Here is a 24734-nt window from a genome sequence, read left to right on the forward strand (position 1 = left end):
GCAAATAAAACGTATGATCATGTTCATGTAGTCACTGGAAGCTGAACTCAGTCCGTTGGAGATGACTAATAAACAAACAAATACTAACCTGATGGAATCTTTCTTTTAACTTTCAATAAATCCAATCTAATGCTCATTCAGAAATTTCACTGATGCTCAGCAAAAGATCACCAATTCTGGTGCTACTAAAAAGCAGACACTTTCAATTCATGATGTGTTAAGATTGGAAATGTGTTTTTTTGGGGGGGAGGGGACAAAATACCAAATTCTAAACATATTTATTAATGTTTTGATCTCATCAGTATACAATCCAAGTATTTACACAGTTTCAATAACCAAAAGGCAAGTAGACATTCCAGAAAAAAACTACACATTTAAAAAAGATTGCAATTCAAATATTTTATACTTAGCCAAGTGAATTATCATATATTAGCTCTAGCATGCATCGCTCTATCAAAGCTATATAAATATTTTTAAACTAACAGTCTACTGACAGTTTAAGTTCCTCTTTTGATTAAAGACTTGTATTTCTAGTAAATAGCTAGACATAAGGGAGAAAATTGGTTCCTATTGTGATATTGTACACTGAATAACTTAATATACTATAGCACAATTTAGAAACCAATGATAGCTACATTTGATACTATTCTGTAAATTTCCTTCCAGAGAATTAACTTAGGTGACATGTTATGAGGGCTTAAATAAATTATCATTCCTTCCGCAAAGAAAAGGAGAAAAATAGGGTGATGGTTTAGGATAGGAACTTAAGCATTAGATAACTGAAATAACAAAGAGAGGATATTTTTTCATAAGATGATCTAATATAATAAAAAATTGTAATATATAACACCTAATTTTTGAAATGAACATGAAATTATTTCTAGGGAATTATTCAGGTGGCTGTATAAATTCTATTTGTTTGATCTACCTTTTGAATAGTCATACTGTATGAGTATGCTGAAAGGTGGCTGAAACCAGTTCAGCCTGATAGAAACCAATTATTAACCAGAAAGAACTCTTTTGTTATCTTTGCTATGTAGCATCTATTATAGTAATTAAACTCTATTAAAATAGTTAAATAACATTAAGACAAGATTGTTTTCTTGGACTATCTGAGCTAAATATCTTTTCCACTTTCCGTTTCCAGGTTATTCTTGTGTTGACTACTTTTCAGCTTCCCCTAGTGATCATGAGCTTTGGGCAGTCTAAATTATACCGAAGGTAAAGATGTTATAGTTGTCTATAGTTCTATGTAAATAGATATTTATTATATTTTTCTTTTTTTTAAAAGTCAGTATTGCTTCTATGCCTAATTGCTGCAACAGCCTTCTCTGGTTCCATCGATAAAGTGCTGGGTGACCTGTTTCTTTCAAAAGCTGTTTTCCTGTAAATACATATAGTTTTCCATGATTAACTTTTAAACAATGGCAGTATAAACCTGTTTTTGTCGGAATAGGATCACGTTGACCCAGGATAATTTTTATCTTAATAGATTGTCAAATACAATCCATCTTCTTCCTCTGCCTGTTGGAAATCCTTCAGAAACAGCCCCCCTTTTGACTACTAGTATAGGTAATAAAACTTTGAGATAAGATGAAGGCTTCACCTGCCTATTAACATTCCATATGTTTGAGGCTAGGATTACAGCCATATTTTCTCGGGTGGAAACCAGAAATATTGCTTTAGACTTTTTCCTCCAATATTTGCTTTGGTGTGGCCGACTGTTCCTGCTTTTCCATTTTCCATTTGTTATGTAGAACAAGTTGCACCAGAGAGGTGAAGGTAGTCCTTTTAGAAAAGAGTTGTTCCTGCCAAGGGCAGGCATATTGTATAGTGGTAGTTTGCTCCCAACTTCAAAGGTCCAACAGGCAGAAGAGGGATTTACTGGCATGTGGTCATAGGTTAATTAAGATTCGCTGTGGAATGGGAAAAGGAAGAACTGAGAAAGGCCTATTGCTCCAGAGCAGTGTTTCTCAGTCTCTTCAATTTTAAGGTATGGATTTCAATTACCAACATTCCCCTGCCAGTGCTGGGAGTTGAAATCCACTCTTAAAATTGTGGAGACTGAGAAACACTGCTCTAGCACAATCCTAATACAGAATCTTGCATGCAATAGTTACTGTGTAGATCCTACTAGTTATGTGATAGAACCACTTGTGAAAACCCTTCTTTGACAGAATCATCAATGCTGCTAATATTATTTTTCAAATATCAAGCCAAATCAATTTGGTTCCTTAGGCTTAGAGCAGGGTTGAAATCCAGCAGGTTCTGACAGGTTCTGGAGAACCAGTCGCAGAAATTTTGAGTAGTTCGGAGAACTGGCAAATACCAACTCTGGCTGGTCCCAGAGTGAGGTGGGAATGCGGATTCTGCACGCCCACCAAGCCACGCCCATAGAACTGGTAGTAAAAGATTTTGAATTTCACCACTGGCTTAGAGGTTTAGTGGAACATGCCATTTATGATTATGGTCCCTACTTTTGGTGTGGGTACAGATTTATGGATTCTTCATAGCATATTTTTATAGTTTAATTGACTACTTATTTTAATTTTTAATTGTATTAACTATTTTGGCAATTACCTGAAAGTGAGAGGATTTTTAAAACATGGGAGCTATTTTATATGATAAAGTGTAGTACCTTATCTGTGTGAAGGATAATTTTCACTGCAATATATATATATATATATATATATATATATATATATATATATATATATATATATATATATATATATATATATATATATTGTTGTTGTTTTTGTTGTTGTTGTTGTTGTTAGTTGCAAAGTCGTGTCCAACCCATCGCGACCCCATGGACAACATTATATATATATAATATATAACATTATATATATATAATGTTATATATATTATATATATATATATTATATATATAATATATAACATTATATATATATATATAATATATGGACAACATATATACACACACACATATATATATTTGTGCACATTCTATTATTGTGTACATATTTCATCATTGAACTAAATCATGCCATAGAAAAATCTTAAGTATTTTTACATTGTTAACTCTTATATTTTTCCAGTTCTTTTTGATATTTATTTTATTGCGTCACTAAGACAAATTATTACTTCAAGGTGTTTGGGTAATTTTTGTCCTTACTTTGTCTTTTCCCTCCCTTTTATCTTAGTGAAGATTATGGGAAAACTTTCACAGACATTACAGACCTCATTAACAACACTTTCATCAGAACAGAGTTTGGAATGGCTATTGGACCAGAGAATTCAGGGAAGGTAGGAAGAATTAGTTATTACAATACAAGCTAGCCTGTTTGTTATCCCTATTCTTTGTGATAAAAATGGAAGTCTTGAGATGAAGGCTCTAAAATGGCTGCATTTTAATAATTTAACTTAGTATTGGAGAATAGATTTAAGATGGTACTTGAGCTGTTAACACGGCTGGAATCTAGGTAGATTTAAGTTTATTACTAGTTTTCCAGTGGTTGCTACTTGCCAAGGCATTCTAGAGCAGTAGTGCAAAAAACTGACTGGGTCCATCCCTGGCCTAGCATCATCTACTGAATAGCAATAGCAATTGCTCTTAGATTTATATACAACATCACAGTATTTTACAGCCCTCTCTAAGCGCTTTACAGAGTCAGCATATTTTCCCCAACAATCTGGGTTCTCATTTTACCGACCTCGGAAGGATGGAAGACTGACTCAACCTTGAGAAAGTCAGGATCAAAGGTACCAAATTCCTGGCAGTGAGCAGAGTTAACCTGCAATACTGCATTCTAACCACTGCGCCACCATGTCTTCATGAACCTAATTATTAGGGCCAGAAATATTGACTTTTCCTTGGATTTTAAAAGGTCAAGGGAAGCTTTGAGCAAACTGTGTTTCTTAAGCTTTTTTGGATTCCTAACTATCACTTTCCACATTTGGATTGTCTTTCTTGATGTGCTGTTCAAAATCTGGGCAGCCCTTGACCTGAAGAAAATTGGACAGCTCTGCAGTGCAAACTCAGAACCTTACTTGTTAGAGCAGGCTAGTATCATCTAATTCTTCTTTCCCCTTCTTGCTGCACATTGTGTTAAATAAACTGTATAGGACTTATCGGTCATTAGTGGGGGGATAGGTTATGGCTGTGGTTTTTCTAACTTTTACTGAATTTTAAATTACTGTCATTAGTTTGCTTCCAGAACTAAATAAACATTTTTGCTCCCAACACAGTTTAAATCCAACCTTATTGAGGCTGTCCATGGATATATTACAGATAAGATGTTTCTTTATATGACATTTCCATTAGAGGGATAAGCAGGAATAGTTTAATTCTTTAGAGATTTCCTGAATGGGTTTCATAAAATCCTTTTGTGGCATAGCAAAGCAGTTCCTTTTGTAATCACAAAAGCCATAAACCCAATGTCTTGCATTACCTTAGAACTTCTAATACTACTTATGCTTATTTATGGTTTTTCCAGGGACTTGTTTTGTCCTTTTAAAACTATTCCAAATATGGATTCAGACATACTAGTTTCAACACATGATAAACTGGCAGTGTGAATAAGCTCCTATTTGAACGTTTAGAAGATGATTCTCATCTTTACTTTTCTATCCGTCTAGGTGATACTGACTGGGGACAGATCTGGACCATACCATAGTGGAAGAATCTTCCGATCGTCTGATTTTGCAAAGAATTTTGTACTAACAGATCTTCCTTTCCATCCTTTAACTCAAATAATTTATCACCCTCAGAATTCTGATTTGTTATTGACCCTCAGTACTGAGGTAAGATTTGGAGAAAGGGGATGGAGGTATCTTCATTGGTGTGGCAATTGAAATTGTGATCTTGTGATCTGAAATGAAGTATATGGGGGGGAGATAATTATTTTGAATGACTACTTATAGTCACAATTTTTATCTAGAAAAATATGTGTTTTCTAGATTTACTGATGATTATTTAGATATTAGGACAGCACTGAATTAGGAGAGCACTGAATAAATTGTGATTATGACCTGTTCTCAGAGTTTTGGCCATCTTTGCAGTCATATGATTGTAATTTGGCCGTTTGCTAACTGGCTTGCACTTAGGACTTGTTGCAGCACCCCATGATCACATGATCGCAATTTGCAACCTTTCCTGACGATTTCTTCTGAAGGTCAGTGGGGAAACCAGGAGGGGAAGTTACAAATCGCTGGGTAAATCTGCAGGGATTGCTCTCACTAAGTGATGTGGTTATGTTTTACATCTGAAATCGAAATTCAGGTACCAGCTGCTGTTGTAAGTCAAGGGCTACTACCTCATATTTATATTCTGCTTTTTCTCATGGAATTTCAAGGAAGGTTTTTCTTCATTTTACCTTTATAACAATAATTCCATGAGGAAGGAGGGGCTAAGAAATAGAGATTGGTCTAGATCAATCTTGAACATTTTGTGGTCCTCGGGCCACATCTGGCCAGTCTCAGTCCAGTTTGTGTTGGTGGCAGGGTCTGGGGTTTCATCAGAGTTGGCATCATTGTGTTGATGGTGGGGGGTGGGCATAGTGTCAGTGCAGTTTTGGCAGCTTAGAAATTGGGATGTTAGTAACGAGGGGTGGGGCAGCGATGTCAGGGGCCTTCCACAGCAAACCAAGATTCTCATGTGGTGCCTTTGGAAAATTAATTGCCCAGCCCTGACCTAGATGAACAAGTCCTTTTCTTTGAGGATTATAAAACATTATTCATTTGATTAAAGTATGATTAAGCTTCTTTGGCCAATTTAAATTGATAGACTTATATTACGTAAGCTTCAGTTGGTCCAGAACCATATGTGGGAAGGGCTGGTTATCAGGAGTATGCAAATTCTTTTTATTTCTAGAGTTTAATTAGTTTCTGGGCACATTTCAAAGTGCTGGTTCTGGACTTTTAATGGTTTAAGCAGTCCAGGATGTTAAAAGAACAGTTTTAAAAGATCCATCAAGCTATTTATGTTCAACAAATTTGACTTTTACTAAGGCCATGTTCTTTGGGATGCCTGCTAAGAGAGATCTATCTCTCCTCTTCTCCTACTGAAATTCAGTTGCTATTGCAGATATAGTTCCTCTTCTCAATCTTACTAGTGACTCAGTATATTTTTCTTATTATAAAAGGATTTTTAGGTGTTTCCTTTTTTTGCTTTCTGTTAATCTTCCTTTCATTGATTGTTTTACATCAGCAATTTTTAATAAATTGCTCAGATTAGGTTGCAGATTAATCTGTACACTATAAACATAAAAATGTGTAACTTTACTATGGACTTTTTGTTTTGTTACATGCCAGTCACTTGAATATGATGAATCAATAATAAGCAACTCTTTCTAAATGTTCCAGGGTAGCTTGTGGATATCAAAGACATTTGGTGAGAAATGGAAAGAAATCCACAAAGATGTTTGCTTGGCCAAATGGTAAATTTCTTAATGAATGCTGTCCAGGGAGAATTGATGGATTAATTTATATTAAAGTAACTTTAATGTATACTGAAGGTTTAATGTATACTAACATAATTTAAGTGTCTATTATCTGATAGTTTGTAAAAACATGAAGAAAGCTGTTGAGAAAATGTTTAATATTATTTTCTCAGTTGCAACAAAGTAATTAAAGACTTTATTTAGGCTCACAATTGTAGCATATGGTTTCAGAAAAATAACTCTTGTATGTATGAGTATTTTAATTATTTCAACATTTTGTGTACATAGCAAGTACTCTGTATAAAGAGCCAATTTTGTAACTGTTAAATTTAAATGTATTGCTTTTGCTAATTTTCATCTTGAGTATACCAGGATAATTTAATGAGTAGATATAAAACAGCTGGGGCCAATATGACAGGCCAACATAGGAGAGCCAGATTTGGAACTAACATTTCCAAATAAAAGTATATTATGTAAATGAGAAAAAAAACTTTTGCACAAGACCTCGGGAAGTTTTTGCTTATTAGCATAATGATAAACCAGTGGTCTAATTTATATAGAAGTGAACTCCTTATTAGAGTATGACTGTTACTTTCAGTGAGGCTTATTGATGGATTTCACAAAATCCTAATGCTGCTTCTGCCACTTGATGCATTTTTAACTTTCAAAAATCTTAGCTTGGCTTACTAACTAGATACAGTTTGTGACAACTCATCTCTGTAGACATGAAGTTGCCTAGACTGACACCCTCCAGATATGTTGAATTAAATCCCTCATAATTCTCCAGCCAATTTACTGAAAATTCAGAGAACTGAAATGTCCATATTTTGGGGTTACATTACAGCATTCCTGAAATTGAATTTCAAAACAACTGGAAAACTTACTCTGTACTGAAATTAAGATAATATTTTCACACACCATTCTGGTCTGATTTTGATTTAGTGGTTTCTCTGTATTTAACTACAAAAAGTGTTATTACCTAGCCCAGTGTAGTAACAGAATCTGGTTTATTGTAGGTTATTTAAAAATCATAGTGAAGCCATAATTAAACATGATATATGAAATCATTCCACAAATTGAAATCCCAATTGTTTAGTTAGCCTACATGCTTCTACCATTACACTAATTATATTCTCTTGGCCTTTCCTAGGGGTTCTGGTGGAACCATCTTCTTTACTACCTACCTGAATGGCTCTTGTAGTAAGTAATCCTTAGTATAATAAACAGAGCTACTTTAGAGGGTTTTTTTGGAGATTTTTATGGATTCTTTTCCTTGAGGCAAAGCCTCAAGAAGTCTTGACCATAGCTTATTCACCTGCAGTTATTTTAATGTGGGAAAATCATATTCTGGCTATATTTATATATTTATTTGTCAAAGTTTGGAATCTTTTCCCTGGGTCCACTCATAGAAAATTGTAGTTATAAAAAGTCACTGTCTTGTGAAACAAGAGTTTGTCATTTAAAAAAAGCTTCACTAAACATTGTGGGAAGTGTCAAAACTTTAGCTGATTTTCTACTGCTTAGGACAGTAGTTCTGTTTTTTCCTTCTTTCTCTCTTTTTTTATTAACCTTTTCTGCTGCTGATGCATTTCCAATTTACAGAACTTTTGCCTAGTAAATAGGTATTTATTGCCTTTAAATGGCATAAATTTAACTTCTGATTATGATATTGAAGGAAGTTTTAGAGGAGAGGAATTTGACATATGACCCTGGGTTTCCACCTTTCCAAACTACTTATGAATAAATAAAGTTTATAAATATGAAGATAAGAACAAATATAAATCTGACTAGCCATATTGAAAAAAAAACATGCTACTATTGTATCACTGAAACCATAATCAAGACAGCAATGATTAATTTTTCTTACTTTCCCATGACATATTGCAATGATTATTGCATGAAATGTAACAGAGGAAATTTAAGTAGCTAATCCTTTTGAACTAAAAAATGTAGAATTGAACCTGTTCATGAGTGATGGTGAGCAATAAAAGAATCTTATTATTACAATCAGATGTAAAATGCTGTCTTATGTGAATGAACAGTTGGAAAACCTAACATAATCATAAATATGAATCAACTGCATTTTTGATGTAAAGAGATCTTCAAGTATTGACCCCCCTGTACCACTCTGTTTTTGAGTTAGTTTGATTTTTCATCCTGATGTTTACATGTGGATGTCTGCAAAATGGAAGTCTTATGTATATGAATTCTTTCTTCAGATGCTCTTGTTCAGTATGCATGCTGAGTTCCTACACAAGGTTAGGATGAGATTAACTGCCTCTTTAGCATGTCATGGAGGGAATTATCTGTTTTCTAAATGGAGCAATCTTAATGCATCTATTCTCTTCTGAAGAAACTGATATCGGAATATTGGAGTTAAAGAAAACTAAAGACTTTGGAAAGACATTCAAGACCATAGGAAACAACATCTACTCCTTTGGCCTAGGTGGTCGTTTTCTTTTTGCATCTGTGATGATAGAAAAAGTAAGAAACTATTCTTGGGCTTCTGTTGTTTTTCTATAGACTTAGTGCCTTCGTTTGCATCATGCTCTTTTTTTTCTTTCCTCTAATGCAATGTCTCTAAACTGTGAGCTGTTGAGGTTTTGTGAGTAGTCCACAACAAATATAGCAAACAACAAACAAAAAAAACTATTCATAGTTCTTCCACTGGTGCAGATGCTGATGGAAAAATACTGCACTGGTTGATGTGAGTGGAAAGGAGACAAATACTTGATTAGCCTAGGAGAAAGATTGGAGAAATATCACCAGCCAATTTGGTCTGGTTCTTCCTCTCTCCTGGCCTGCATCAATATTTTTGTTCCTTCCAAGATATACAACATCATATTCATGAGTTTTCTCACTACAGCCCAAGTATCATGCTTGGCTATGAGATCCGTAGATGTTGCCAGATGTTTTCATCTTATAACCAGTTCTTTACTGTTTGTAGCCTCTCTCCCTCACACAGCCAGCCTGTTATCTACCAGATCTTCCTACCCATCTGTTGAAGGTTCTTTTATATATATTTATTCCTCCATCCATACATTTTGGCACTCTTCAGGCTCAAGGTCCAAGGCCCTACCAATGGCTGCTCCCACCCTTTCAAATTCAGGAAGCAAAGTCTATTCTACAGAAATTGAGAAGATACTCTCAGTGCACACATATCATTTCCATCACCATAATTCCAGCATCCCCGTTGCCAAAAGCTCCTTTGTTCATCTAGTGGCCACCACCAAGCACACACTGATGTTTCCTTGTCGGAATTGACCAGACCTGAGACCCTACTGAGCCCCGGAAAACTTCAGCTTCACTTTCCGTGCCCCACCTCTGTTTGCTATATTTTCTCAAAGGCAAGCCTGCTCTAATGTGCAAGTTCTTTGAAATTTTGTCATTGCTTAATAAACAGGAACATTTTAAAAAAATGTTATTAAAAACAATATATCATCATAAACGTTTTCTAGTTGTTTCATGTTATGAACAACTTTCTCGTAAATGAATATGGATGTTTTTAGAGAAAAAAAATATTTTTACTTTATCTAGACCAATACAAGGAGAATCCATGTGTCGCTAGATGAAGGTGAAACGTGGAACATGGCTCAACTTCCTTCAGTTGGACAAGAACAATTTTACTCTATTTTGGCAGCGAATGATGACATGGTGTTCATGCATGTAGATGAACCTGGAGGTGAGAGGGAATATAAAGTGGGTGATGTATCATTCAGTATATCCACATTTTGTTTGATTATGGTTACAGAATTGCATTTTAAAAGAAAAACGGTTCTCTAAATTGTTATTATATAGGCACAAAAGATTTTACCTAAGACAAAAGTGTTTGAATTGCATATTTAGTAAATAGATTTCCAGCAGATTTACAAACTGTTGTTTTGAGAATCTGTTCCCAGTGTCAGTGTAGTCTATATAAACATGTGGGCTTCCCGACAACTTTCTTTTCCATGCCACTTTAAACAAATACATTGTATGAACATGTGTTTTTATTTAGGTAGACTTCACGTAGTTCTTCATTTAGTGTACTATTACTGCAATAGGTTTTAGGCAGATCTAAAATAAAATACAGATTGGGTGCAGGAACTTTCTACCATCGTAACTTACAGTTTGTTGGTGAATTATGATACAACTTAAAACCACTGTCTGTAAAATTCTGTTTCTCTCCTTTCAATTTTCTATTTCTTTCCCAGATACTGGACATGGAACAATTTATACCTCTGATGATCAAGGCATCATATACTCCAAGTCCCTGGAAAGGCATCTCTATACTACCACTGGGGGAGAGACAGATTTCACCAATATAACCTCCCTACGAGGCACCTATATTACCAGTGTGCTTTCAGAGGGTGGGTTTTTCATTTTTAAATTTCTTTCATTGTCACTGAAAGTTTATAGAATTGCTGAACTCTGCTAAGAAAATGGTTAAAATATTTGGACATAATTTCATTTAGAATGAAAGAAATACTCCTATCACCTTAAGTAATAGGGTATATCTAGACGATGTTTTTGTGGAGCACCTTTATAAAACTCTTAACCATAATTAAGTAGCCCTTTGGCTGTGATCGTTTATGCGATATTGACTAGAACTATTTAGTTTCTGCCCGAAGTTAAAACTTTTTACATTACTTGTGTAAAGTAAGAAGATAAAATGAGTATGACCCAAACTATGATGTTAGGCAAGCCATTTCTGTAGATGGTGATCAGAAGTTTTATTCAGAGTAGAAATGTCAAGCTGCAATGTTAAAACTTTAAAATTCTATATGGAAATTATGTTTTATTCAAACCAAAAAGATAACACTTCTGCATAGGAACTGGTGTTTGAAACTTTGAGGTCAAACTATATATATATATATTGGTCAAATTGCTTGTAAACATAGGGATGATTATTATATCATAAGTAACACAGACAAGACAAGCTGTGTTCCTCTCTTGTTTCCTTCCCTATTTGCTGAAAAATTAATGATTAGATGCCAATTTAAATCGGTGTATATAAAGTGCTTTTTCATACAACGTAATCAGTCCCTGAGAAGAACGTACTCTAGAACAGGGGTCTACTTGTTTTCCTGAATAAATTTCAGATATTTTCTGCTTTTAGTTTAATTAAAGTGTAATCTGTTTTTGAAAAATAAAACCCGACTGGCTGCTAGAGAAAAAGCTTTTTAGTATCTTTTGCAAAGGTTCAAGGTTCTTCGATGTTTGGGGTGATAGCTGTTGTATAACTCGGAAACAAACAAACAAACAAAAAATCCATCAAATTTTAGGTTTCCTGAGGATATTGTAAGGATTATAGTGTATTAGACAAAGTTATGGATTTTTTCTTTTTCTTCCTTCAATCAGATAATTCCATTCAGTCTGTGATTACCTTTGATGAAGGAGGGGAATGGGTACACTTGAGGAAACCAGAAAATGCTAAGTGTGACTCAACAGCCAAAAATAAAGAAAAGGTTTGTTTTTTAATGTGTTAGCAAAAATGAGGTGTAAACCTAATAAATGTTGAGAAGCAAAAGAAGTAGGTAGGTAGGTCCAGACTAACTTTTACTGTGATCAAGGTATCATGTTAAGATGTTACATGAAGAAAATTGATATATTAAGCAGCCTTTGGAATTGCTCAGTTGGATGTTTACTTGTGTGGTTGTTTTAATTCATATGCAAGGCAGATTCATGCCTAGAATTTGGGATAACTTTAAAGTTAAAAATATTAGTAAGAATATTTTGCAAGGAAAGTAGAATGCTGAAAAAATGTATATTGAGTTGAGTTTAATTTAGCCAAAAGAAGAAAATAGAAGACTGTTGAGCCTATAAAATTAGAAAGTTGCTTGGACCATGTAGGTTCTGAATGAATTGCCTCACTTTTGATATTTTGATTCTTAAATTTAGTCTGCCTTGGCTTTGCATTAATAAAGGTTTTCTATATTGGCAGATGCATTGAGATGAGTAATAATGCTAGCTTTGCGTTTAATGAAATTGGATCCATGATGCACTTGTATTTTGTCTCTCATTCTTGTTTGGATTATTTTATATTTACAGTGCAACCTTCACATTCATGCCTCCTATAGCATCTCCCAGAAGCTGAATGTACCTATGGCACCTCTGACTGAACCAAATGCTGTTGGAATTATTATTTCTCATGGTAATGAATTAATCTTATGCACACATAATATGTAATGAAATAATGTGCAAGAGCAGTCACTATCTTTGGACTGCTTTTTCTCCCTGCTTCATTAGGAGAGATACCAGGGGTGAAATGCTCCCGGTTCGCACCGGCTCTCCCGATTAGGTAGCCATGGCAGCTGCTGGTTCGGAGGACCGGTAGCAAAAATTCCTGGCCCTGCCCCCTGCCTCTGCTGAGCCCCACCATCTGCAGAGAATTTTTTTTTTTTTAATTTTAAAAGCCGGTTTTGCTTCAGCCGAAACATGCCTTTAAAAGTAAAAAAAAGCCTTTGAGGATCCCGCCCCTCAGCTGGATTGGCAGAGACTTTAAACTTTAAAAAAAAAATATTTAAAGGCTACTCTGAGGATCTCACCTGAGTTCCTCATCAGCAGAACCTTAAAAAACATGTTTTCTGTAGAAAACATGTAGAAAACTCCTTTTAAAAGAGTCTAAGCCACTTACCTGATTACTGATCGACCTCATGGCTTTTCTCGCAGCCCTAAAGCCCCAGTTTCACTTTCAGCACAAGACAGAACTAATCTAAACTTAGCTAATCTATTTCATCACTGAGTGATTAATGCTGTCTGGCTTTGCTTGCTGAGAAACTCTGGGAATTGAAGTCCACAATAAAATAAAATAAAATAAAATAAAATAAAATACTTGTGCAGCTTTCTGAGATTTGGTGTGTTTCTGTAGTGTTTCACTCTAACTACACAAACACACAAAATCTCAGAAAGCTGTATGTAGTATTTGTTTGTGTGTGTGTGTGAGTGAGTTGTGTTGTGTATGTGTAAAGTGTGAAAGTTGGTTTTTGAGCTTTTTGTGGCTGTGAAGTGTGAAGTGCAGCAGCTTTTACATTGTGTGTGAGTCAGTTGTGTTGTGTTGTGTTGTGGGTGTGTAAAGTGTGAAAGTTGGTTTTTGAGCTTTTTGTGGCTGTGTGAAGTCAAGTGTGAAGTGCAGCTGCTTTTACATTGTGTGTGAGTCAGTTGTGTTGTGTTGTGGGTGTGTAAAGTGTGAAAGTTGGTTTTTGAGCTTTTTGTGGCTGTGAAGTGTGAAGTGCAGCTGCTTTTACATTGTGTGAGTCTGTTGTGTTGTGTTGTGTTGTGTGTGTGTAATGTGTGAAAGTTGGTTTTTGAGTTTTTTGTGGCTGTGTGAAGTGTGAAGTGCAGCTGCTTTTACACTGTGTGTGAGTCAGTTGTGTTGTGTGTGTGTAAAATGTGAAAGTTGGTTTTTGGTACCTCTTATTGTTTTTTATACTTTGTTTATTATTTTTATTATTTATTGTTATTGGCCACTCCTAGCCAGCCATCTGACCACCAAGCCACGCCCACCAATTAAGCTGCGCCCACAGAACCGGTAGGGAAAATTTTTAGATTTCACCCCTGAGAGATACACTGTAAAAGGATGTGAGAGACTAAATGAATGTGTGGGCTTGACAAAGAAATACATGTGGCAGGTCTTCGTGAGAAAATTGGTATAATTGCCATTTATGGTGCTTTATGTTACAGGGAGTGTTGGAGATGCTATCTCAATAACAAACCCAGATGTTTACATTTCGGATGATGGTGGCTACACCTGGTCACGGACACTTGAAGGTCCCCATCACTATGCAATCTTGGACTCTGGGGGCATCATTGTGGCTGTTGAACAAACTCATTTTGTCAACGAGATTAAGTATGCAAGAGTTTTGCTATTATTCATTTAGTGGGAACAAAGTTCTTTGTTTGCTTCTCACCTCCACATTACTGGTTACCAGTAGTTCAAAGAAATTGTTTTCCTGGTATAATGTCAAATTGGACTGCCCTGAGATTAGAACATATGAAATATATGAAAATGGATAAGAGCCAGCTTTAGATAAAAAGGATTGCAAGATAATTTATAATCTTATTTCAAAACTAAACTCTCCAGAAAAAGGGGCTTAATTTGAAGTTAATATACATGGAATTATATCCAAGAAAAAAGCTTAGGAAAAAGGATGCAAAGAAGAAAGGAAGTGGCAGTGAGCATATAATTGGACTAATACAGGTAATCCTAGATTTATGACTGTAGTTGTGTTCAGAATTACAGGTGTAAATCATGCTGATCATTAATTGGGATCACTGACCCGATTTTATGACATTTTTTGTAGCAGTTTTTAAGCAAATGTGGCAGTCATTAAGTGAACATCACTATCACCAAGTAACCACTGTGGTCATTAAATAAACTCATTGTTTGCAATGACCACTTTGGTTGGAAACCCAAAGTAAACATTGGTTTATAGCAAAAACCCTAAATTGCACTTATGTGACCTTGGGATGCTGCAAACTGCTGTAAATACAGGACGGTGGCCAAGCACTCCAAATGTGATCACATGACTTGTGGGGAGGGAGGAAAGTGTCGGAACTTTGAATCAGAATCATAAGAAACTTTTTACAGTTTTGACCAGTTGCTCAGTGACTGATCACTTGTAATCTCTTGTGAAGACAGCAGTTCTTGAGAAAAAAGGAGCTTTGTTTCCTGAGAGGAAATCTACTTTTTACCATCTACTTCCCCACCCCTCACCCCTCACCCCCAACCCCCACCCCCCAAAAAAAAGAGGTGAGGAGAAGGTTGTTTTATGTATATGCTTGGGTTTCTTTTATCCTGCATGATTCCAAATTTTGGGGGCCTAATAAGGGGAGTCATCTTGTTAGGGACAGTTGTTAAATTAGTTGCCTGATTATTTTAAATAGACTGGGGCCAGGATTTGAAACCAAATTTCTAATCATTATTTATTTTAGGTTCTCAACAGATGAAGGACAGTGCTGGCACAGCTATCTTTTCAGTGAGGAACCCATCTTTTTCACTGGTTTGGCATCAGAACCTGGAGCAAAATCAATGAATGTTAGCATCTGGGGATTTCAAGAGAGCTTTTTATCTCGCCAGTGGATCTCATATACCATTGATTTCCAAGATCTCCTCAGCAGAGACTGTGAGTGATCTTATTACTTACAGAAATATCAGCAGCCACGCACTGTTATGGCTTTACAGATCAGAAGAGCAGCTGAGGTAGAACATCTTGCATAAGCTGTGATGTTATTTAGAGGTGATTCTGTACTTTTCAAAATTAGACCACAGGGTAGTCCTTGCCTACTAACCAGTTGTTCAGTGAATATTCAGAGTTGCGACATGAGTTTTACTTACAACTGGTCCTCAAAGTTCCAGCCCTTCCAGTACCCCCACAGTTAGGTAATCGTGATTTGGGCACTTGGCAGTCAGCTTGATTTTATTGACAGTTGTAACGTCTCACAGTCACATAATCACCATCTGGAATCTTCCCTGTTGGCTTCCCACATGCAAAGTCAATGAGGAAGCTGGGAAGGAAAACCACATGTTGCTCTGATAAGTCTCTCTCTCCGCCTTCCTGAGCATTGTGCCAAATACTTCCCTCGGCCTCCCTGAGCTCCCACCCACACCATGCCTTCCTCCGCTCGGCCTCCATGCACTCCTACCATGCTCTCCTTTCCTCAGCTTCCCTGCACTTGCACTGTGTCTCAGCTTTCACGCCACAGTAGCCGCCTCACCCAACTTGCATGTGACCTGCACCTCCCCCTCTTCACTGGCAAAGGCAGAGTGCAGGAGGCAGTTGCAGCTGAAAATGGAGCTTGGGAGCCCGTTCTCGCTGGCAGAACACTCAGGCTACCCGACACGAGTGACATTGAGCTGGCCACCCCCCCCCAAGTCAAACACAATGCTGATGTGGCCTCAATGAAATAGAGTTTGACACCCCTGCTCTAGACTATTTATCTAATTCTGCAAAACATTTCCTCCATCTTTGTTCCCTTAAATTGATTGCACAGGGGAGCAGGGATTTCTCCCTTCATTCCTTTTTGTTGATTGGTGTGTATTGCAAATGCAGGGCCCATGAGATTAGCTTTGCAAACTCTCAACTGGAAAAACTACACAATTCCCTTAGGGTTCAGTAATACCTGATTGTAACACTTTGTGAAGAATTGAAAATTGTCAGAAAAAATACTTACTACTTTTTTTAGTTTCTTTTGGCAATCTTAGAAATCTGGCCATTATTCTTTCCTCAGGTGAAGAAAAGGACTATACAAAGTGGTTGGCTCATTCCAGCAATCCCAATAACCCTACAGATGGATGCATACTGGGCTACAAGGAGGAATATAGACGCCTACGCAAATCTTCTGTCTGTAAAAATGGCCGGGACTACATTGTGACCAAGCAGCCATCTGTCTGCATTTGCACATTGGATGACTTTCTTTGGTACGCCAAAAATCAAGAGTCTGGTAGCACCTTTTCCAGTTAACACATTTTACTACAAGGCATAAGCTTTCATGAGTTGCTTTTGGAAATATTAGATGCTTAGAGTGGCTTTTTCCTTTCTTGGTCTTTTTTAAATGTTATGAAATGGTCAGAGCGATTACTTTTTCTCTCTTTATTTTTCCACTAGAACTTACCTTTAGGCAGTAATAATGGCACAGTATCTGCTCAAGATTTACAGTTATATCTTGTGGTTGAACTGTACCAGAGACACTGTCTGGCTTCTTAGTTTTCCCTGCCTCCTCTAAGGTCAGGCCCCATTTTTCTGCTTCTTCTGTTCTGCTGACAAAAATGTCCGTTTTTGTACTGCCATCTTCAAGTACCTTCTATTTTCTCAGACTGTGACAGCAGAGTCCAGCCCCATTGTCATCAGGGAAGTTGATCTGTGTAATTGGTGACCTATTAAATCCCAGACATTGGACAATGTCTCGATTCACATATAGCAGTAAAGTATTTCAGTGCTTTGTTTTAAGCACTGAACAAATCATAGTGGCCTAGTTCTGATCTAATTGCAAAGCTATACATGTTTTATAAAATCCAGTGGCCGGATTAAAAAAACCATAGTACTTTAGAGCCACACTAACCACGTTAATAACCACATTCAAATAAATTAAAAAATAAAATAAGTGTAAACACTGCCATCTTCTGTGTATGACATGGCATAACATGCTTATAGTCCAAACTACAAAACCTGTTGCAATGAGTCATCACTAGTGAACAAGACAAAGCAATGTGACTTAGTATGTCACAAAGATTACTAGCGATTACTACGGCAAGCAGTAAGAGCTGTGCTAGAAGCTGGTTATGATTACCAGGTTTTATTAATAGGTTTGTTTGAGATGGCACCTTATCTTATGCTCTCCGTTATGGCTGCACTTGCCAATGTTTCTTTAAAAAGCCATTTTTTCACTGCAGTAGGATTCAGCAAACAGTAATATCATTCTAAAATTCTAATGTATATCATGCCTTTCATTTTGGCACAAGACTTATTTTTTCATGTATTTTTCATTCTTGCAATACGTGAATGAATATAATACATTCAATTATATACATGTGTGCCTTACATATTTAATGTATTACAAATCAGATGTTTATTCTGGAAAACGAGTAGGCAGTTGGAATCTCAATGCAAAAAAAGTGTCCTCTGGAAATATGGGAATCTTCACTAACCAGCTCATCAGCTGGATGTTTGCAAACAGGTTATACAACCCCAGTGGTAGTGAGAAACCGGCAGCCTGTTAAGCACTAACTAATTGGCTGGTTGTTTCATACAGTGTCCCATTTTTGTTTCTTAAAGATTAGTGGATCAGTAAACTGGTAGGACCAGATTTCTTATTTATATTACTAATGAATGTAGAAACCAGTGACCTTAGTTAAATTTGTTGTGGGAGGACCAAGACCAAGAAGACTATTGCTAACATAGTGTAAGCCGCCCTGAGTCTTCGGAGAAGGGCGGGATATAAATGCAAATTTAAAAAAAATTTAAAAAAAGATAAGGCTTCCTCTTAGCAACCTTACTGTTTACCTGGTAACATTAAGGAAATCTTGAAGCTCATTCAAGAACTAAGATAATATAAAGTACTGTTGTTGAATATTGTACCCCCAAAACAGCAGTAGTATCTGGCCTGAATATGTGCTTTAACCTAGATTTAACAGAGTTTGCTCAAGCTTTCTTCACCACTCTGAACTTCCTGGAAGATTAGCAAACTTGCTTGACAGTATTTTTATCATTGCATCGCATGAACTATCTGTGTTACTTCCTTTTTCAAGTAGTTGACTGGAACTTCAGTAGAATCATGAGCTGTTAAAACGGGAACATGCTTCTCTCAAGACAAACAGGAAACCATTCGGAGCCATTTCTGTACATTTCTTAGTAATTCTTTCATCCCTACATATTTTATAGGCTCATATTTGTCTAAAGTAGGACTAGACAACCTAATGCCCCAAGTCAGCATGACCAACAGTAAGACACTCTGAGAGCTGTAATCCAAAATATAGAAGGTAACAAGTAATCTACACCAAACTAAAACTTGCCACTACCTAATGATCTGTTCATGAAAAAAATGGAACCCAATGATATCCAGAACAATACCATTCAGAGCATGTCCTGTTACATGGTCAAAGACAGGTAGTCCTTGATTTATGACCACAATTGAGCCCTAAGTGAAACATTTGTTAAGTGAGTTTTGCCTCGTTTTATGACCTACCTTGCCAGAGTTGTTAAGTGAATCATAGCAGTTGTTCAGTTAGTAACATGGTTGTTAAGGGAATCTGGCTTCCCCATTGACTTTGCTTGTCAGAAAGTTATCAAAGGTGATCACATGACCCTAGGACACTGCAACCATCATAAATATGAGTCAGTTGCCAAATGTCTGGATTTTGATCACGTGACCATGGGGATGCTGCAATGGTCGCAAGTCACTTTTTCAGTGCCGTTATAATTTTGACTAAATTGCTAAAAGCTGTGATGAGGCAGTGGTTAAAATGCAATATTGCAGACTAACTAACTGCTCACTGGTAGGAGTTTGATTCTGACTGGCTCAAGATTTACTCGGCCTTCCATCCTTCCCCGGTCAGTAAAATGAGGACTTAGATTGTTGGGAGCAATGTGCTGACACTCTAAATTGCTTATAATTCAGGATAGCCTAGTGTTTGAAATCCTGAATAACTCTCAAGAAAGTAAGATACGGAGGTTTCCAGACTGACGATATCATCCCACTTCATTACCAATGATATCATGAGTGGGTTGATATCACCAGTCTGGAAACCTCCAATACAGTAAGCTCAAGTAGAAAAACTGTCTGTGGAGTTAACAATACAAGTAGTTATTGTATTCTTGTGAGCCACTCGTGCACTTTCTCCCTGCCCGTCAACAGCCATCACTGGCCCCGCAGCACTCATGCCATCCTTATCTGCTTACTAGCCTGTTTGCAAAACTCCTGGGACTCGCTTAATGAACAATTCTCATTTAATGATAGCATTGGAGAGTGCTGGGATTGTTGTTGCTAAGCAATGTGATCACATGACATTGTCCTTTACGACCACATTGCTTAGTGCTGAAAATTCCAGTTCCAATTACCAATGTTAACCAAGGACTCTCTGTAGTTCAGATGAATCTACCTTTTGTTCTGGTCATTTCTGCTCAAAGAGAAACATTCAAAACCTCCAGGTTATTAAGCAGGGCACTTTGTTGGGAATGAAGTCATTATAAACTGAAGCAACTATGACTTTTTGTCCCCAGACCAGTATGGCAAAGGGAACAGGGACAATTTCACCTCATCTTTTCCACCAACCTGATCTCTGTAATACGCGTTAGGTAAGGTCAATAGTGCACAGCCAGATCCTGAATGTTACCATAATTTTCTTGTTTTCTAATCTGGCATTCAGGAATACCATCTTCATACTGAGTTGGAAAGGCACCATCAAATAGAAGATTATAGCTGAGAGACTAACAGAAATCAGGAACACCTGTCATTTCTGTATCATCCTCTGCTTGCTATGCTTGCAATGCCTGCCACAGAAAAACCTTTCATTACTTATTTTGAAAGGGTATGCATGCACGTGTGTGTATATGTGTGTGTGTATGTATGCATTACATTCATGATAAAGCATCTTAATAATCACCTTTCCCCCTCTACAGATATTTATATAACCACAAGTATCATGATAACAGTCAAAATCTTTACGGTCTTCTTTCCACATAAGCTAAATATCAGTAAATATTTGTGTAAACATGCATATGTGTTTCAGATGAAGTCAATGGCTTTTTTTTCTATGTATTTGTTTGTTTATTTGTCCTCCAGTGATTTTGGCTATTTCCGCCCAGAAAACCAGTCTGAATGTGTGGAGCAGCCAGAGCTGAAGGGTCATGACTTGGAGTTCTGCTTGTATGGGAAGCAAGAGCTGTTAAAGACCAGCGGGTAATTTTCTTGTAAGATCCTAATGCATTAGCAGTAGCATGCAAATTGATGTCCTTAGTCGGCAAGAGAAATAGGAAGATGGCCTTAGTGTTGTGGATCCTTTTGTAAAATAAATATGTTTAAACTGTTGGGTCTTTTAGGGTCCCATAGTGCTCCCCTTACAAAGTATAACCTGGCCCAATAAGAAAATTCCATGGGATCAGGGGATGGCTGTAGTAGCCAAAGCCTTGCAGACCTTTCCTTCCCTGTTGCCTTTAAATGATCCAACCTGTTTTGGAGATAAAGTTTGTATATGAATGAAGGCAAATATAAGTGTCCCAGGATAATGTTGTAGGATCCAATCTGGGTCGGTCACCAGGACTAGAGGTTTAGTCTTCTGAGCTTTCAGACTCATTCTCGTAAGAGAGAAGTTCTCTGAGGATGTCGTGTCCCACTCCTCCGCTGACGACCGGGTCAGGGAAATCCGAATCAGGCGTGCCTCTGCAGCTCTGCCAAAGTCCTAGCGAAGTTCTCAAGGCAGGCAGGAGACCAGAAAGTGACTTCAGCAAGATATGTTAGACTTTGCCTGACTCAGAGAATGCCAGAAAGCAGATCCTTTATATAGGCCATGGAGTGTGGCTCCATGACTCAGCACTTATCCAGGCCTGCCCCTCCCTTCCTTCTGTCGCCGCCGCCTATCAATTCTTCTGAAGCGAGGGTCACTCCAGTCTGCAGCTGTTGGCAATTGACCTTCCTCAGGCTCACATGCTGTGGGGGAGGGGGAGGGGTCTAGTTGCTCCGTTTGCCTGGGCATGGAGCCAGAACTGGGGACTGGAGGTACTTCTTCCTCCTCAGCCTGTCTGGGCATGGAGCCAGGGCTGGGGCCGGGAGGCATACTAGGACATTCCTCAGCGTTCGGAAGCAGATAAGAAGGCCCCGCCTGCGATGAAAGCGGGCGAGACACAACAGAGAATGGGTTCCAGCTCTAGTTCAAAAGCTCGGAAGACTCTGGTCCTGGTGAGCGGCCCAGATGCAACATTACTCTGGGACACTTATATTTGCCTTCATATGTATACAAGCTTTATCTCCCCAAAACAATAAACCTCTGGTCCTGGTGACCGACTCAGATTGGATCCTGCAAAGTTTATATAGCTAAAAGAGAGAATGTATAGCCTAATTCTCTGGGTGTATGAGCAAAGATAGAAATTTGAGTGAGAGATGAAGGAGTTTCAGTTACCGTTTGAAGCTCACTGAACTGAGAAAGTAAAAGGAACATTGGTTTTTAGCACATGAGTTGGAAAAGATGGAAGTTAAGCAGATTAAAGCCAGAAGGAAGCAACAGGCAGTTAGGTGTGCTGATGTTCCAACAGTTGGAGAAGATACAGCTAAGACAGCTCAAAACCAGGAAGACCTAATGCGAGATAACCTGTGCTAACCAGGCTAGTTCAGCAGCATCAGGCTTTGAAAAAGCTTGTCAGCAGGCTTGGGACTGGAGATGGTCCAGGGGCTAGGTCTAATAAAAGACTCTGGAGCTCTACAGGTACTGACTCAGGCCACTGAGAAAGTCCTGTGATAGACTGGATGACCTATTAAGACACCCCTGAAGAAAGGCCTTCCAGAGAAACCACAGCCACAGAGGACACAAAACAGGTCCAGCAGTGAAAAAAATGGCTGCCAGTTGGAGACAGGTTGACTTCACTGGGGAAGCTTCCTGAGGCAGGGTGATAATAAAGATTTTAAATGATAGCAGATTTGTAGGATATGAGGTTAGAGAAGATTCTTTTTGTGAGTGAAACTCTCCTGACTTATATGTTATATTGACTCAAAAGTTCTATTGCCAAAATGTTTTGGGAGCAAAGAGCTTGATAAAAATATTCATTGATTATATGCTATTATGTTAATTGTTTAAATACCATTTTGAAGGGCCAGTACTAGAATAATGATGACTGTAGGGGAGTTTTGTAGAGCTTGAGATAATTCAAGGTTAATCAGACAAATAAATACTGTTCAACTTCTCAGCACTGACATAGGTAACTAATCTTTGCTGGCTTGGGATGCTGTTACTCATTAAGAGAAAATCACCTATTGAAGACAATTACCTATTGAAACTGTTTTTGCTTTTCAGATATAGGAAGATTCCAGGGGACAAATGTGTAGGTGGGAAGAACCCCAAACGTAAAGAGACAGACCTGAAACAAAAATGTACAAGCAACTACTTGAGGTCAAGTCCATTGGTACGTTACACAAAAAAGAAAAGAAAAAAAATCTGCTGAAATAATTGTGGTGGATAAGAGAAAACATTCTAACATAGTCTAAAAGGAGGGAGTGGGTGACACTTCCAGTTAATAATTAATGCCTAAGAACTATTTTTCATAAAATCTGCTGATACTATTAACCTCAGTTTTGTGCAGTCATTGTAATAAATGAGCTTTGGAGATCAGCTGCTGAGACCAGCTGCTTTGCAGTCTAGCTGCTGATTAGCATTTTGAGTGAGGGAAATCTAATTGCAAAGGGCTTCACCTTTTTCCAATTTCTTTTTGCTTTTCCAAATCTGTGCTGCATTCAAGACGGGAGTGCAGGCCCTTTTGGTAAGGAGCAATTGAGAAATGCTAGAAAGATCATTATAGAAGCACTTTGTAACTACAGTGGTCCAGTGTCTAATAATGTGTTACTTGAAGCTTTAGTCCGCTTTCTGCTTTCTTTCTACAGAATACCTCTTCTAACTCTACTCCAGTCATCCTGGCTGTAATTGCCTTGATGCTCATCACTGCTGTCGCTGGAGTAGTTATCATTAAGAAATACGTCTGTGGGGGAAGGTGAGCCTCAGAGTGGAGAATGACAAAAATAGAGCTGTGGGGGGGGGGAATGGAACAGAGATATTATGCTGCCTTTGTTACATAGGTGTGGAAGCAAGAGAACTAGACTGAAACACATTGGTAGCAATGTCATCCTTATATGAGGAGAAACAAAACACGTGTTCCTATAAACTGAGTGTTAGTGATGCTGCTAAACTCTTTTTTTTTTTGGTCTCCAAAGCAAGTCATTGATTTTGTTTGTTTCCAGAATTGGGATTTGTGAATGAATGAAAAGCAGTAGGGAAAAGGTGGCCTCTGGGCTCTTTGAGCCACCTGATTGTTCCAGATATGAGGCAATGCTGCTGTGAATAATCTAGAAAAATCTGCTTTTAGATTTAGATCAATGAGAGACATGAAATGAGGGGTGTGAATTGAGCATCATGGGCAGCTGGGGGTGGGTGGGGAAGAGATTTTTTTTTAAGCTGATAGGTTTGCATAGGCAAAATCAGAGCAGTGACAACATTCACTTCTATTTGCCTGGGCACAAGAGGTTCACCCAGAGCAGAAATAAAGCTCAGATCAAATTTGGCCATTTATCAGAATCATCCACCAATCACTGAAATGTTTGATTTGTTGTCTAATTGTATATGGGGTGGGGTTCTCTTATCATTTAGAGAGAACTTGGTATCACAGAGTTGGAGAACCACCGATATAATGAGAATCACTGATTACTTCTAGGTTTAGTAACTCCTCTGACCACTGTTCCTGTTTCTGTCATTTTGAAGGCTTTATTGCTTCCACTTTGTATAGCTTATTGTTACTGTAAAATAGTTTTCTGAAGAAATTGAGATCAGTAATAGCAGCTGATATATTAAGACCTTCAAAAGTTCTCTACTTTAACTTCTTAAAGGAGTCTGAACTGATATAATTGAATGTACAACGATTCTTTCATCAGTGTTTTCACATTCCTAGATTTCTGGTTCACCGGTATTCTGTCCTGCAGCAACATGCAGAAGCGAATGGCTTTGAAGGACTTGACATACCTGGTGCCAATAAAACTGGTTACCATGATGATTCTGATGAGGCAAGTGACATGCACCTTTCTAGGTAGTCTTGGTTAGCTGAGAACTGTGAACTGTCTTTCTATATTGTTCAGCATATGTCAGTTTAAAAAGAC

General features: G+C 37.6%; 1 protein-coding gene across 1 annotated transcript in view; it reads left to right on the forward strand.

The window, feature by feature from the left end:
• SORT1 (sortilin 1) overlaps positions 1-24734 on the forward strand; it is a 52955-nt gene that overhangs the window by 23893 nt on the left and 4328 nt on the right. The window contains exons 3-19 of the mRNA XM_058174837.1: positions 1148-1221; positions 3171-3273; positions 4606-4770; positions 6331-6404; positions 7558-7607; positions 8761-8891; positions 9945-10089; positions 10601-10756; positions 11748-11854; positions 12438-12540; positions 14070-14235; positions 15321-15511; positions 16617-16806; positions 20667-20783; positions 22888-22996; positions 23472-23578; positions 24530-24641. Coding sequence (XP_058030820.1) covers positions 1148-1221; positions 3171-3273; positions 4606-4770; positions 6331-6404; positions 7558-7607; positions 8761-8891; positions 9945-10089; positions 10601-10756; positions 11748-11854; positions 12438-12540; positions 14070-14235; positions 15321-15511; positions 16617-16806; positions 20667-20783; positions 22888-22996; positions 23472-23578; positions 24530-24641 — 2100 coding nt within the window. The remainder of the gene's footprint in view (positions 1-1147; positions 1222-3170; positions 3274-4605; positions 4771-6330; positions 6405-7557; positions 7608-8760; positions 8892-9944; positions 10090-10600; positions 10757-11747; positions 11855-12437; positions 12541-14069; positions 14236-15320; positions 15512-16616; positions 16807-20666; positions 20784-22887; positions 22997-23471; positions 23579-24529; positions 24642-24734) is intronic.

This window comes from Ahaetulla prasina, chromosome 3 (genome assembly GCF_028640845.1).
Source record: "Ahaetulla prasina isolate Xishuangbanna chromosome 3, ASM2864084v1, whole genome shotgun sequence".
NCBI classification, from domain to species: Eukaryota; Metazoa; Chordata; class Lepidosauria; order Squamata; family Colubridae; genus Ahaetulla; species Ahaetulla prasina.